This window comes from Protopterus annectens, chromosome 10.part0 (genome assembly GCF_019279795.1).
Source record: "Protopterus annectens isolate FY-2018-M chromosome 10.part0, PAN1.0, whole genome shotgun sequence".
NCBI classification, from domain to species: Eukaryota; Metazoa; Chordata; order Ceratodontiformes; family Protopteridae; genus Protopterus; species Protopterus annectens.
This window is the reverse complement of record NC_056744.1, coordinates 310184990-310202807: the sequence shown is the minus strand read 5'-3', so window position 1 is coordinate 310202807 and position 17818 is coordinate 310184990. Positions and strand designations below refer to the sequence as shown.

Genomic DNA, 17818 nt, shown 5'->3' with positions numbered 1-17818 from the left:
TACCCCCTTTATCTCTAAATATTGCCTCAGCTCAGAGGTAGCTGCAGTTTAATGGAATTGACATTTCTCCCACTGCAATGTCTCCCTTCCATGTAGGGACGTGCTCAAAATGTGCTTCCACCAACTAATCCCATGAAGAATAAAACACTTCCATGCAGGGACGTACTCAAAATGTACTCCCACCAACTTACCCCATGAAGAGTAAAACACTTCATGCAGGGATGTACTCAAAATGTGTTTCACCAACTAATCCATTGAAGAATAAAACACTTCTATGCAGGGACGTACTCAAAATGTACTCCCACCAAATAATCCCATGAAGAATAAAACACTTCATGCAGGGACGTACTCAAATTGTGTTTCACCAACTAATCCCATGAAGAATAAAACACTTTCATTTAGGGACGTACTCAAAATGTGTTTCACCAACTAATCCATTGACGAATAAAACACTTCCATGCAGGGACGTACTCAAAATGTACTCCCACCAACTTACCCCATGAAGAGTAAAACACTTCATGCAGGGACGTACTCAAAATGTACTCCCACCAACTTACCCCATGAAGAGTAAAACACTTCATGCAGGGATGTACTCAAAATGTGTTTCACCAACTAATCCATTGAAGAATAAAACACTACCATGCAGGGACATACTCAAAATGTACTCCCACCAACTTACCCCATGAAGAGTAAAACACTTCATGCAGGGATGTACTCAAAATGTGTTTCACCAACTAATCCATTGAAGAATAAAACACTTCTATGCAGAGACGTACTCAAAATGTACTCCCACCAACTTACCCCATGAAGAGTAAAACACTTCATGCAGGGATGTACTCAAAATGTGTTTCACCAACTAATCCATTGAAGAATAAAACACTTCCATGCAGGGACGTACTCAAAATGTACTCCCACCAACTTACCCCATGAAGAGTAAAACACTTCATGCAGGGATGTACTCAAAATGTGTTTCACCAACGAATCCATTGAAGAATAAAACACTTCTATGCAGGGACGTACTCAAAATGTACTCCCACCAACTTACCCCATGAAGAGTAAAACACTTCATGCAGGGATGTACTCAAAATGTACTCCCACCAAATAATCCCATGAAGAATAAAACACTTCATGCAGGGACGTACTCAAAATGTGTTTCACCAACTAATCCCATGAAGAATAAAACACTTTCATTTAGGGACGTACTCAAAATGTGCTTCCACCAACTAATCCCATGAAGAATAAAACGGGTTCCTATTAGATTACCGAAGATGCACTCTATCGAATGCGTCTTGGTCGAACTTAAAACAACAAAAAGGCAAAATTGCGAAGCATCTTTTAAGCGAATTCTTTCCCAGGGAAAGAATTTGTTTGGCCGTTTCCGTTATTTTGCTGTTTTTGGCACTGTAGTGCGATCTCAGAGTTGGTATATTTAAGCAGGGGAGTGTAGGGGGCACAGCCCCCCACATCTGGAGATGTGGGGAGCAAAGCCTCCCCACTTTATATATTGTTTCAAATTTTTTTCTTTCTTTTTTTTTTTTTTTTGGAACAGCGATAATCGCTGTTCTGAGCTTTCGAGATTGTAAGCTTTCGCTTACATGGGGTCGATTATTCATCGTTCACTTTTTTAAGCATTCGATGATATAATATAGACCCAAATAAAACACTTCCATGCAGGGACGTACTCAAAATGTGCTTCCACCAACTAATCCCATGAAGAATAAAACTTTCTAGATTTGTAGGTTCACACTAAGCACAAATGAAGGGCCATTGAGTAACTGTGTTTGGACTATATTACTTATTATTTCCACTTACTTTATGAAGAATATATGCTCTCCCCTACAGTCAACGTGTCTGAACCTGAAGGTAGATGTAGGGTGTCACTGTTTCGTCATACAGCGGGAGTTTATTTTGAAGGGAGAGAATGCGCTAGTTTATGAACCTGTTGTTTATTTATTTATTTATTTATCTATCTATATGCCTTTGATTACTAGTACAGTCCAACTGGGCAAAGTCCCTTTTCAGCAGAGGTCCAAAATGAAAACGTGCACGTTATATAAATTTGCATAGGAAGTTAGTACTAGGTAACAATAAAAGTGGAGTATATAATTTAACAGATGATCACCTTGTTAAGTACACTTTATAAGTATTACAGCATGCTAAATTCACATGCATCCAAATAACATTCGGCATTATTTTACAAGTTTTATGTATAAAGCCACATTGAAATTTTAGTACAAAGACAGAAAATGAGGCATGTGCATGTTTTATCCACTTGAGACATGTAAACAGGAGACAAAATGTGAGGATTTTGATACTTATTCTATATATATATATATATATATATGAGTACATATATGCGTATGTATATATGTATATGTATACACATACATATATACATATGTGTGTGTGTGTGTGTGTGTGTATATATATATGTACATACGTATATACATATGTGTATATGTATGTATGTATGCGTATATGTATATGTGTGTATGTATACATACATATATATATATATGTATATGTGTGTATATGTACATATATATATATATATATATATATATATATATATATATATGTGTGTGTGTGTGTGTATATGTATATGTATACATACGTATATACACACACACACACACACACATATATATATATATATATATATATATATATATATATATATATATATATATATATATATATATATATATATATATATATATGTAGATACATACATGCATATATGTATATACATACATGTGTACATGTTTGTGTATATATATATATATATATATATATATATATATATATATACATATATATATAATATATACATGTATATATATATATATATATATATATATGTGTGTGTATGTGTATATATATGTGTGTATGTATATATATGTATGCATAGATACATATATATGTATATGTACTGTGGTGGTGGTGGTGGTACTGCGGTGGTGGTGCTGCGGTAGCATTGCCACCTCACAGTAAGATGTTGTCTCATTCAATTCTCAGTTAGAGCGTCTTCTGTGTGGAGACATGCGTGAATGGGCGTACCTTCGTTGAAGGTTGTGCGTCAGGGCCGGCAACTCGGCACGTAAAAATCTGCTGCCGATCATTAGCGGACCGGAGTTCCGCTGTGGCGACCCCTAACCGGGAAAAGCCGAAAGACACAACAACATTCTATTTGGCTTCATTGTTGATGACCCTGGGATTTTAAAATATATGCGGATTAAGACTGAAATGAGAAGGCATAGTAATGGGGTGTTACAAGTGAAGGACTATTGCACTGATGTAGTTTAGCAATGTACACAAAGTATGCAGTCACTGTCAAAATTTGTAGACTTTGCCTCGTGGCTCCAGGATTTGGAGTTCATTGCTAACTTCCAGTCACTGTCTCTCTGGAGTTTTGTATAGTCTCCCTGTGCCTGTGTGTTTTTCCTTCTGTCTAAAAATATTCTACATGGATGGCTAGACTGAGAGGCTTGATGATGATGACAATGATAGTGATGGTGATGATGATGATGGTGATGATGGTGATAATAATGATGAATGTGATGATGACGATGGTGATAAGAATGATGACAATGACAATGATGGTAATGATGAGGTTGATGACATGATGGTGATGGTGATGGTGATGATGATGATGGTGATGATGGTGATAATGATGGTGATGGTGATGATGATGATGGAGATGATGGTGATGATGATGGTGATGATGGTGATAATGATGATAATGATGACGATGGTGATGGTGATAATGATGATGGTGATGATGATGAAGGTGATGATGACGATGGTGATGATACGAATGATGACAATGATGGTGATGGTGATGATGAGGATGATGACATGATGGTGATGGAGATGGTGATGATAATGACGGTGATGATGGTGATGATGGTGATAATGATGGTGATGATGATGATGACAATGATGGTGATGATGAGGATGATGGTGATGATAGTGATGATGATGGTGATAATAATGATGACGGTGATGATAAGAATGATGACAATGATGGTGATAGTGATGATGAGGATGATGACATGACAGTGATGGTGATGATGGTGATGGTGATGATGATGATGGTGATGGTGATAATGATGATGATGGTAGTGATAATGATGACAATGATAGTGATGATTAGGATAATGACAATGATGACGACGATAATGATGATGATGATGATGGTGATGATGAAGATGATGACAATGACGGTGATGATGGTGATAATGGTGATGACAACAACGATGACGATGATGATGATGACGATGATGATGATGAAGATCATGATGTATTTACCTTTTCCTTTGTGACCATATTCATGTCTGAAAAAGGTTTGAGGGCTAGCTCACTTACTTGGTTAATGCAAAATATCTAAGCTACCCAAAAAAACTAAAAGCCGTATCCCTCTATTGTGTCTTGTATATGTCTTGTATATACTCCTGAGTTGTGGTTTCTGTTCAGCCTTTCAAATACTAAACGTCTCTACATTTACAACTTCCTCTACCTATGTAGGGCCACTAATCTGTCTAACACTTGTGCCAAAAACCTCAGCGTCCACTACAAAATCAACAACACCTGGCCCAGGATGCAGACTAGGCAGTGCCCCCTGACAAAGGGGGAGCAGAGGCATACTAAAATGGGGGCAAAGAGTGCAGTCCACCCCAAGTTGAAACAGTAAGAGTGTGCAGCCTTCTAAAAAGCTTTTCGCATTTTAAATGTGAAAAGCTTAAAGTAAACCAGATCCTTTAAGGTGGTTAAGAATGTCATTGCTTATGTGCATCCCTGCATGTGTTGATGCACCCACCGCTTACTGTTTACTACTATTCCACGATTCCGTGCACACAATTTAAATACAACACTTGCCACCGCTGCTACATGGGGACTAGAAATGAATTAAGAGGTGTGTGTGTGTGTGTGTGTGTGTGTGTGTGTGTGTGTGTGTGTGTGTGTGTGTGTGTGTGTGTGTGTGTGTGTGTGTGTGCACGTGTGTGCTCTTACTACAGTAGGTGGGGGCTAGAACTACATTTTGTGTGTGTACTACTGAAAAAGTGAGCTTCAGTGCCTTTTTAAGGAATTATGAGCTTCAAGGTAAGAGAAGTCTACTGCTGCTCATGCTAAGTCTGTTTTCAATGTGCAACTGGTTTTGTTCAACAAATGGTCATAGCACAAGAGGTAGCATACTTGTTTTTTATGCAGAAGGCTGTGAGTTCTCCTCCTTCAGCATGTAGATGGATTGCAGATACTTTAAGGGTGGTGGGGTGCTGCAGACCTGAGTATGTCTTCCTTTGGATGAAATACCTAGTAACTATGAACCTGTTGTCAGTTTGCCACCCATTCCCTATTGCAATATTACCAGCTTACCAATTGTTTTTCAATGTAACAAAAGGCAATTTATTCTTCTAGGCTAGTGGGCACTGAATTTGTAGATGAAATACTGAAATATAAAGTTGTTTGCTAGCTGCAACCTCTTCATTAGTTACATATCTCTATAATGTGGAATTATTCAGATGACTTTACTTCTGCAGCGATTGTGCATATTGACTGATATTGATGGATTGTAATACCAGGAGTTCTGAGTGGCCTTTTTTGGCTGAAATTTTCTGAAATGGGAAGTTTTGTCATGTTCAAAATATACTCCAACAAATGGTGCTGTATTTTAAAAGGAATATAATTTAATACAGTCAGGAAGATGAATCAAGGAGCACATACATGTATGCATACATAAGGGGGGGCCTCTGGTTTGAAAACAGGCCAAAGGTAAACTTTATCCAGCACTGGTCAGATGCATTTTCTTTGAATGTGGGTTTCAATGCTGTTTCAATGTATGTGAGTTTCAGGGGCAGAGAGATTTATTATTAATGCTATGTCTGTTTTTGATGTGAGACTGTATTTTTTTAGCAAGTGTCTATCAGTGTTTGTACTATAAAATTTGACATAAAAGTTTTAAATTAAACCCAAATATCTGTAATCATTGCAGAAGTAAAGAATAAAATAGTTTGCATACTGATAGATTTGAACAGTGTTTATGGTAATTGGAGAGAAATAGAAATGTGTGCAAACAATGTGCTAACTAAATTAACAGGTTCATCCAGGGACACAGCAGTAGCTCCAGATATGAAGCAATTCCATAATTAGCAATGTGCTTACCTTAACAAAAATTGCTTATTTAGTCCCCTAAAGGTCCTTTCCTCTTTCTCTCTCCCTTATGAGTTTGACTTTCTTGGTGCCCTCTGTAGGACCCTCTTCCCCTAGTTTTTGCGATCTCTGTTTCCTTTTCTCTTTTCTTCTTTTTGATGTATATTTTTATGTTTATTTTATGTGTTTCTATGCTTTGAACCAGTATCTGTGTATATCATTTTTCCTCTGACTTTCCCCTTCTTTCTGTCATTTCTTAATTGTGATTCTTCTATGTTCATGTGAGTTTACAGTTCCCCCTTGGATTTTTCTTCCTGTCTCTATCAACATCATTATTGCTGTTTTTTCTTTACAACCCTCATCTTCATCCACCTGTCTCCTGCTTCTTGTTTTCATCTTTACTCCCAGCCTTCCATCCTTTTCAGTTCTAATTCTACATTTTCATTCACTCTGAGGGTGTAATTTAGAATTCTCATTCTGTTTCCTTTTCTCACTCGTACTTTGGACCAGCTCTCACGTCTTTCCCAGATGTTTCCTTTAAGTCATTCTAATACACAGACCCACTTTCATTCCCATCCTCTCTAGACTTTGATCTACAGTTAATTCTTCTCTGCCATCCATTTTGTATAACTTGGGTCCTTCTGTCTTGCTTCATGCCTTTCTCAAGTTCTCTGTTCTTGCCTTCCATATATCTCTCTCTCAGAGTTTAGTGCTCCCTGTCCAACCTTCTGTCCTTAATTATAGCTTTCCTCTTTCTGTTCTAGATACATGCACTTCCCAGCTGAACCTATCACAAGCTTTTGTTTTCCAGCCCTAGGGATATGTCATATCAGAGATGTCACCTTTGGGCTAACCATCTTTTTTATCACATTAATCTACTCTGTGAGGACTGATGCCTTTCTGTATCACTTGTCTAACATACTCTTAATCTCTTCATTCTGTCTCTCTTTGCTTGTCTAGTCTGTCCCATTATCTCCCATAGTTCCAGACATACTTTGTTTTTAGTTTATTTGGAAGGCCTACATCTCCCCATTTTGTTTATTGAGGTGTTCCTTAGTTTCTGCTCCTGTTTGATGAATAGAAAAATTGGTCAGTTGTCCTAGAAATTCACTGTTTACTTTAAGTGCAGCAACGTTTGTAGCAAATCTATCTGAGAAGCTGAAAGTTGTAGGTTGTTGTCCTGCATTGGGGCTGAGACCATACTTTAAAAACTGGCATCTGCTGCAGAGTCCATGTGAGAGGCTGCACTGAGGAAGGTGCTGCCATTCTTCTTAGACATTAAACTGAGGTGATAGCCACTCATCCTGGACCTACTGCTGTCCTTATAGATGTCCAGGGAAAGTAAATGAGTATGTGGCACAGTCTGAAAAAAGAAAAGAATATATGTCACAGCATCTGTGACAACAGTCCCCCTCCAAGACAGCCAACGCATGCAGTGTCCTGGTTGAGTGTGAATTCTTTTGTAAATAGTGGTCTCTGTCACACTTCATTCACCCTTCTGTCACTCTAAGTATCATGTTTCTTAAATGTTTTGGGGTGCACAGCATGCAAAGTATTCTGTAAAATATGATTTTCTATAGTCTCCTCCTGAAGTTCATGTGAGGGATTGTAAATGATAATTTCACGTAATTCATTTTAGGTGAATGGCTTACTATCCAATCGATCATTTCAGGTGAAATTCCTTTATTTCTGTAATAGAATAGCTGTTAGATTGAACTGATGTCTTTTGTTGTCTTATTTTGTTGTTTATTTAGCAATAATTAATTGTTCTCATTCTGTTTGGTGAAGGCAAAATATGAAGAACAACTTATTGGAGAGAAAGTTCCCTCTGTAGAGGCAAAGACAAGCACACAGCTGAAACAATATTCATACTACACTTTGCATCAGAAGCCTGTGATTATAATACAGGACAAGAAGCCACTGCCAAGGTCAGCTGTTATCCGTGGGATCACCTACTACAATGCAAGAGAAGAGGACTTGGGCGACATTGAGGAGCACCGTAAGTTAAAATCCTACTGTGCTATCATCTAATGACTGTCGAACTGGTAAGCTCATGGGAAGTGTGTTCGTGTACAGCTCGTCACTCATTAACGGCAGAGGAAGTGTGAAGTTTGCAGAGAAAAGAGGAGGTGTCCACCATTTTTCTACAGCCCACCCCCCACACCCAAATCAGTAGCCCATAAGTTATATGAAAACATTGTATCATGACATAAAGCAGTTGATAAAAAATTACAACTGGGTTATCATTAAGGAGGATGGCAAATCTGGGGAATATTTCCTGTTTGGAGATTGCCAATAATTTTAACTCTGCAGCAGAGAGAATGCTGGAGGAAAGGTTAAAAGGTATATGGGTATGACCCTGATTTAGGTATGATCTGAGGAGCAGGTAACCCATGAGGTACCTCAGAAGTTAGTTCTGGGCCTGGTGCTGCTCAGTGTTTTTGTAGCAAATGGCAACAATCTGCCATCAGCAATTGTTAAATCATTGAATTGTGCTACAACTGTAACTTAAACATAAAACTTATGCAAGTGTTGTAATTCACAGACATGACAGCTACAACATTAGTCTCTTGTTTTGTATAAAATCATTCAGATAGTATTCGCTATTTACTTAATTAGAATTAAACAGTAGAAATGTACACTTTATGTAAAATGCATTTTCCTTAATACTATTCAAATGGGGGTCACGTCTTAACCACTCTTAAGATCTAGCTGGGGATTAAGAGAAGTGACACCCCCCCTAACAAATGGTATTAGAGGAAATGGGGATTAAGAGAAGTGACACCCCCCTAACAAATGATATTAGAGGAAATGTACTTTGTATATACTGGTGCTCAGGAATACACTTCCACTGAGACATAGTGATAAATGTGCGTACGTCATATCTGTAGAGTAACTGTGCGTACATCATATCTGTAGAGTAACTGTGCGTACGTCATATCTGTAGAGTAACTGTGCGTACATCATATCTGTAGAGTAACTGTGCGTACATCATATCTGTAGAGTAAATGTGCGTACGTCATATCTGTAGAGTAACTGTGTGTACGTCATATCTGTAGAGTAAATGTGCGTACATCATATCTGTAGAGTAAATGTACGTACCTCATATCTGTAGAGTAAATGTGCGTACGTCATATCTGTAGAGTAAATGTACGTACCTCCTATCTGTAGAGTAAATGTGCGTACGTCATATCTGTAGAGTAACTGTGCGTACGTCATATCTGTACAGTAAATGTGCGTACATATATCTGTAGAGTAAATGTGCGTACATCATATCTGTAGAGTGCTAATCTCGTGTTGGCCAGCAAGCTCAGGCTTTTAGTACATGACAGGGGGTTATGAGTTGTAGCCTCATATATGAAGGGGATGGATATAAATCTGCAAGATTATTATAGTTTGCCACAAAAAATGACACTGATAGTGAGTGGGTGGACTGAGGTGGATGTAAAAGATCCCACTGCACTTATTGAAAAGAACAAGAGAACTTCACTGGTGCCAAGGCAAATTTTCCCCTAATCAGTCTGAGTACTTCCTTTGGACTCTCCTGAAACGGGACCAGTGGCATAGTGGGACTGGACTGGTCAACAAATAAATATAAAATAAAATGTTATGGTGGAGTCACAGGAGAGTAGATGGACCAGGCTTAATCTTCTTCTTCTTCTTCTTTCGTCTTTTCCCAGTTAGGATTCACCACAGCGGATCACATGTCCACTCATGATTGGCAGTAGAGTTTTTTATGGTGTCGAGTTGCCAGCCCAGCACCCAACCATCCATGGAAGGCACACACACACACACACACACACACACACACACACACACACACACACACACACACACACACACACACACACACACACACACACACACACAGCCAGTTTAGAGTGTCCAATCCACCTACAGCATGTCTTTGGGATGTGGGTGGAAACCGGAGTACCTGGAGGAAACCCACGTGACCACAGGGAGGACATGCAGACTCCACACAGCAGGCACCCCAGCCGAGGATTGAACTGGAGAACCTCTTTCTGTGAGGTGACAATGCTAACCGCTGCACCACTGTGGCTGCCATGGAACAGGCTTAATAAATGTAGTAAAACAAGAGTGCCAGTAATTGACCCTTTCATAATTCAAGAGGTGATTAGTGAGGGGATGAATGAAGAGTGGACAAAGTCTAGTTATGAAGAAACCATCTCAGACTTTTAAAGGGAATCCTAAATATAAACTACTGCACTGAAATACCTGTGTATCCTTAATTATCACAAGTTTCATGTCTGCACATTGTTACTTTGTTATTTAGTTTATTTAATTTGTTTCTATTTATGCCTCTTTAGCTCAACTACCAAAATGTTGTGCTTGAGTCAGTAATCCTTGTCTGATCATGTAATGATAGAATTTTTTCCCTTCCCCCAAATCTGGACTTATAAATCATAAAACTGTTATAATAAATTCAGGCTTATTTTGAAGGAGCTGTCTGGTATAGTGCACACTAGGGTTATATATATCATTTATGTATGTACAGGAACTTATTGTTTTAATCTATGCAAAATATCTTGTTTTCAGTTCTAAACACACATATTGCAAGCATCATTCAATTCTTTTTTGTTTCAATTTCTCTGAAAGATTTTGCTTAATGTTTAGTTACATTTTTATTTTTATACTGGATTACATTATGGTATATGTACAAAAAGTAACAGTGCAGTATCAGTTGAAGCATTTCTGCATCACCATGGCCTATCCCAGGAAGCACTGATCTAACCCGACATGGGACTCCAATCTTTCACAGACACACACATTCAAATATCAGTGCTTGTACACACACACACACACACACACACACACACACACACACACACACACACACACACACACACACACACACACACACACACACACACAGCTATGGACAAGGGAACAATTTAATATCACCAATCAACCTGACAGCATGTCTTCTCGAGTGAAGAAAAATACCCAGACATTCCACCAGAACCCCCTGTGAATTTGTGAAGAATATGCAAACTCCCCACAGAAGCACCACATTCGGGAGTCACCCTGAGGATTCAAAGCCCTAGGGGGCAGCAGTGTTAACCCCCATACCACCACTAAAAGTAAAGGGAAGTGCGTTTTTATATACGTGAATGTTACTCTGAAGCAACATATCTGATTCTGACAATTTTGATGGAACACTGTGTCACATAAGAAACACAGACAAAGTATTTAATATGTGGAGTGGTTTGGTGAGAAAGGTAAGACTGGAATCTTCCACTGTCCAGCCTCTGCCTGGTGTTTCTCCTGAGGTTGTTACAAACCTGGAGGCTCACCTGGCTGTGTTGTCGGAATTCTCTGCCACGTCCAGATTGGAGGCTGGTGAGGATCTGGTGGGCAACACATCTGACAAGGCTTTGCAGGCATCCATTTCAGATATTCAGGGGGAAACATGGTTGATTGTTTCCAAGGGATCAAGGGGGGGTTCCACAGATTCTTCTTAGGGAAGAAGTTCCTACTACGGTTGCTGAATGCCATCCTGAGTCAGAGCCTTCTCAGTTTTCTAGGGTGGACATTCCCTTAAAAAAGAAACAGAAAATTAAACATGTTTATTCTGGTCCTAGGGATCCACAAAGTCAGTGGCAGGCCTTTACTCAGGGGTTATTTAATGCTTTACTGTCATTAAGGCCTCCTCAAGGGGTTTCGGTTCCTGCTCCTCCTTGGCCCTCTTCTCCACTTAAAAGGCCCAGAGAACTACATTTTTCTCTGGAAGAGTTGGACGCTGATGAAGACTCCCTTACTTATTCTACCCATATTCCTTCTCCTTTGGACTACAGGTCTGAAGAGTAGGAGTCTAACAGTCTTGGCACTCCTTTTGAGGAAATTTCCTTTGGGGACACAATCTCTAGGATGATGGAATTTTTTTAAGTGGGATTGTGCTCAGGTCTATGATACCTATAAGAGGTACTATGATCTACTGCAGATGGAATATCCTAAATCTGTGGCTACTCCTCCTGTTCTAGCTGCTTTACTGGATGTTTTTCCAGTGCCTCTAAAGCTTCTGGTTCTTTGCCCCCTGCTCCCAAAAAGCCTGATAGGTTTTATAGGGTGGCTGAGGATTACTCCTTTTTGTTCAAATGTCCTGCTTCTGACCCCTCTGTGGTGTGTGGCCTCTGATAAGCCATCTCAATTGCTTGCTTTGTCCAAGTTACTGTCTTCTGACAAGGACAGCAGAACTATGGACAGGCTGGGTAAGAAGGTTTATACTTTTGCTACCCTAGCTTTTAGGGCAATTAATTATCATACCCATATATCTAGGATGCATTCCTACCCCTCTTCTCATTCTGAAAGTCCTGTTCAAGATTCAATAGTATGCTCCCAAAATCTTGCTGGTGACTCCCTTTTGGCCTTGACAGCACTGGATATTCTTCGGGTTTCACTGTTGCAGTCATTACATTTGAGTAATCTGCTGGCAGGTTTCCCTCAGTCGGCCTGATTAACAAAGTCTTGGGTCCTGCGTTGGTTGCTGTCCCTTCTTCCATGACGTCAGGTCATCAGGGGTATAAAACATGCAGCCGACGCCATTACATCAGTCTTTCTTGCTGTGCGGTGCCCGAAGCAGAAGCAGTTCGCAAGTTGCCGGTTGGCCGACTCCTGAAATTTTCGTTTTCGAGTTTCAGAACTGAAGTCTTCAAACTAAAGCTAAGTACCCCATTGGGAAACTTTTTCTTGCTCCTTACTGATGTCAGTAAAAGTTAATAATTGTATTACTTGTGGAAAGCAAATACCTCATAAAGATTTTCATTTGTACTGTATACCTTGCCTAGGCCCTGACCACAACGTACCTTGCTGTCAGTTTTGTGCTAAATTTAATCAACGCATTATTAAACATCGGTATATTTTTGCTTCAAAATATTTTGGCTCACACTTTAATTATCCAGAAATGCCATCGGTTAGCTATCCAACTACTGGAATACCTAAAAAATGCAAAGCAAAAGACAGAGACAGGCTGTCGATGTCCAAAACTGATGACGATGCTTCTCCTAAGCCAGTTGCCAGTTCGCTGGTACTCAGTGAGGTGCTTTCGCAGCCCCTGATACCCGCTACTTCTGATTTGCAGGCCTCTACTGAGACCCATTCAGTATGCCGTGAGATGCTTCAGTTATGGAACCCGCGGATGTCTCTACCTTAGATTTGTCCAGAGCCGCTGTGCAGGCACCGGCTTCTGAGGGTGTTTTCAGGCCTACAGATTTGTATATTAGACCTACACCATCTTCAAAACTAAGGCCAAAATCTAAATCTCTGTCTAAAAAAAACAATGCCTGGGCCACATGTGCAGGCCCCTATACCTAAAAAACAAATGAACAAAATGGCTGAAGATTTAATTACTCTGATCAGGGGTAGGCAACCCCCCCCCCCTTCTAAGAGGCCCAGACAAGACATTGATTAAGAATCTTCTGAACAGGATTCTATTTCTTCTGACTCTTCTAATGAACAGGATTTGTCTATACCTACTTATGAGGACTCTGATGCAGAAGATTCCATTCCTTCTGCTTCTCCCCCTGAGGGTTTCTCTTTTGGGGAAACTTTACATACCTTAAGGGAACATTTCCACTGGGAATGTCAGGACTTCTCTGAATCTAAAAAGAGACTTAGGGATTTTCTTCTTCTTCCTCAATTGACACTGTGGGTGATAGAGTTTTGATTCCTTATAGAAACCTTTTTTCTGAGGACATGCTGCAGGAGGCCAGGAAAGCTACTACTAGGAAATCCTACTTATGTAAATGGAAGAGGTTTTTTATTTGGTATCTCCGACGTAACCATGACCCACTTACTGTGTATGTTATTTTGGTTCTCTCTTATTTGTGTGAGTTGCTGAATCCTCGTTTGGCCTATTCTTTTATTAAGGCCCACTTATCAGCATCTCATTTGGCTTCTAGATTTGAGGCTAAGCAATTTCTTAAAGGCGTCCTTAACATTAGACCTCCAGGAAACCTGTTCCTCCTCCTCCCTGAGATCTTAATTTTGTTCTAGAGAAATTGACTAAGGCTCCTTTTCAGCCTGCTGTTTCAGCTTCCTTGCAACATTGTTCTTAGAAGACAGTTCTTTTATTAGCTCTTACTTCTGCCAGACAAGTGTCTGCGTCGCAAGCACTTATGGCTTGTCCGCCTTTTTTGATATTCCATGAGGACAGGGTGTCCTTGCGTACTAATCCTCCATTAATGCCTAAGGTGGTTAATGAGTTGTCACTTAATCAATCTATTAATTTGCTTATGTTTTTCCTCTGTCCACAATCTGACAGTGAGAGGGTGTTGCATACTTAGAACATGCATAATTCTATTCTTGAATCAGCTACCTGGACTTTTGTGCATACTTTTACCAAACACTGCAAGTTGGATGGTATCTCCAGAGCTAGAGCTGGTTTTGCTGATGCCATTCTTCATGGCTCCTTAGAGGGCTCTACTATTCCTTCCTCCTCCCAAGTTTCCTCTTGAGCTTTGGCATTCTCCCATATGTTAAGAATACTGCAAGAGTGAATGTAAGGACATAGTACAGTTGTGTAAAATCTTACTATAACAGTAGATGTCCTTGCCTTCACTGCTTCAGTAGGACATAGTACAGTTGTGTAAAATCTTACCATAACAGTAGATGTCCTTGCCTTCACTGCTGCAGTAGGACATAGTACAGTTGTGTAAAATCTTACCGTAACAGTAGATGTCCTTGCCTTCACTGCTTCAGTAGGACATAGTACAGTTGTGTAAAATCTTACCATAACAGTAGATGTCCTTGCCTTCACTGCTGCAGTAGGACATAGTACAGTTGTGTAAAATCTTACCATAACAGTAGATGTCCTTGCCTTCACTGCTTCAGTAGGACATAGTACAGTTGTGTAAAATCTTACCATAACAGTAGATGTCCTTGCCTCCACTGCTGCAGTAGGACATAGTACAGTTGTGTAAAATCGTACTATAACAGTAGATGTCCTTGCCTTCACTGCTGCAGTAAGCCATAGTACAGCTGTGTAAAATCTTACCGTAACAGTAGATGTCCTTGCCTTCACTGCTGCAGTAGGACATAGTCATCATCTTCTTTCGGCTGCTCCCGTTAGGGGTCGCCACAGTGGATCACCTGTTTCCATTTCTTCCTGTCCTCTGCATTTTGCTCTGTCACACCAGCCACCTGCATGTCCTCTCTCACCACATCCATAAACCTTATCTTAGGCCTTCCTCTTTTCCTGTTACCTGGCAGCTTCATCCTTAGCATCTTTTTCCCAATATACTCAGCATCCCTCCTCAGCACATGTCCAAACCAATGTAATCTTGCCTATCTGGCTTTGTCTCCAAACCTTCCAACCTGGGCTGACCCTCTAATATACTTATTTCTAATTCTATCCACCCTCGTCACACCCAGTGCAAATCTTAACATCTTTAACTCTGCCACATCCAGCTCTAACTTCTGCCTTTTTGTCAATGCCACTGTCTCCAACCCATATAACATAGCTGGTCACACTACCCTCTTGTAGACCTTCAGTTTTACTCTTATAGGTACTCGTCTGTCACAAATCACTCCTGACACTCTTTTCCACCCATTCCCCCCTGCCTGTACTCTCTTCTTCTCCTCTCTTCCACACTCATCATTACTCTGAACTATTGACCCCAAGTATTTAAACTCATCCACCTTCGCCACCTCTACTCCTTGCATCCTCACCATTCCTCTAGCCTCCCTCGCATTCACACACATATATTCTGTCTTAGTCCTGCTGACCTTCATTCCTCTTCTCTCTAGAGCATATCTCCACCTCTCCAGGGTTTCATCAACCTGATCCCTACTCTCACTACAGATCACAATGTCATCTGCAAACATCATAGTCTATGGGGACTCCTGTCTGATCTCATCTGTCAACCTGTCCATCACCATTGCAAATAAGAAAGGGCTCAGAGCTGATCCTTGATGTAACCCCACCTCCACCTTAAACGCATCCGTCACTCCCACTGCAGATCTCAACGCTGTCACACTGCCCTCGTACATATCCTGTACCACTCTTACATACTTCTCTGACACTCCTGACTTCCTCATACAATACCACAACTCCTCTCTAGGCACCCTGTCATATGCTTTCTCTAAATCTACAAAGACACAATGCAACTCCTTCTGACTTTCTCTGTACTTCTCCATCAACACTCTCAGAGCAAACATCGCATCTGTAGTGCTCTTTCCTGGCATGAAACCATACTGATGATCACTAATCATCACGTCCCTTCTTAACCTAGCTTCCACTACTCTTTCCCATAACTTCATGCTGTGACTGATCAAATTAATCCCGCTGTAGTTACTACAGTTCTGCACATCACCCTTATTCTTAAAAATCGGTACCAAAACACCTTTTCTCCATTCCTCAGGCATCCTCTCACTTTCCAAGATTTCATTAAACAATTTGGTTAAAAACTCCACTGCCATTTCACCTAAACACCTCCATGCTTCCACAGGTATGTCATTTGGACCAACAGCCTTTCCGTTCTTCATCCTCTTCATAGCTATCATTACTTCCTCCTTGCTAATCCATTGTACTTCATGATTCACTATCCGCACATCATCCAACCTTCTCTCCCTCTCATTCTCTTCATTCATCAACCCTTTAAAGTACTCTTTCCATCTCCTCAACACACTCTCCTCGCTTGAGAGTATGTTTCCCTCATATAGTACAGCTGTGTAAAATCTTACCATAACAGTAGATGTCCTTGCCTCCACTGCTGCAGTAGGACATAGTACAGTTGTGTAAAATCTTACCATAACAGTAGATGTCCTTGCCTTCACTGCTGCAGTAGGACATAGTACAGTTGTGTAAAATCTTACCATAACAGTAGATGTCCTTGCCTTCACTGCTGCAGTAGGACATAGTACAGTTGTGTAAAATCTTACTGTAACAGTAGATGTCCTTGCCTCCACTGCTGCAGTAGGACATAGTACAGTTGTGTAAAATCTTACCATAACAGTAGATGTCCTTGCCTCCACCGCTGCAGTAGGACATAGTACAGTTGTGTAAAATCTTACCATAACAGTAGATGTCCTTGCCTCCACTGCTGCAGTAGGACATAGTACAGCTGTGTCATACTATAACAGTAGATGTCCTTGCCTTCACTGCTTCAGTAGGACATAGTACAGTTGTGTAAAATCTTACCATAACAGTAGATGTCCTTGCCTTCACTGCTGCAGTAGGACATAGTACAGTTGTGTAAAATCATACCATAACAGTAGATGTCCTTGCCTTCACTGCTTCAGTAGGACATAGTACAGTTGTGTAAAATCTTACCATAACAGTAGATGTCCTTGCCTTCACTGCTACAGTAGGACATTGTACAGTTGTGTAAAATCGTACTATTAACAGTAGATGTCCTTGCCTTCACTGCTGCAGTAGGACATAGTAGTACAGCTGTGTAAAATCATACCATAACAGTAGATGTCCTTGCCTTCACTGCTTCAGTAGAAAATAGTACAGTTGAGTAAAATCTTACTGTAACAGTAGATGTCCTTGCCTTCACTGCTGCAGTAGGACATAGTACAGTTGTGTAAAATCTTACCATAACAGTAGATGTCCTTGCCTCCACTGCTGCAGTAGGACATAGTACAGTTGTGTAAAATCTTACTGTAACAGTAGATGTCCTTGCCTTCACTGCTGCAGTAGGACATA

At 40.2% G+C, this 17818-nt stretch overlaps 1 protein-coding gene across 1 annotated transcript in view; it reads left to right on the top strand.

Moving 5' to 3' along the window:
- OLFML2B (olfactomedin like 2B) overlaps positions 1–17818 on the top strand; it is a 455925-nt gene that overhangs the window by 351887 nt on the left and 86220 nt on the right. The window contains exon 5 of the mRNA XM_044085181.1: positions 7939–8149. Coding sequence (XP_043941116.1) covers positions 7939–8149 — 211 coding nt within the window. The remainder of the gene's footprint in view (positions 1–7938; positions 8150–17818) is intronic.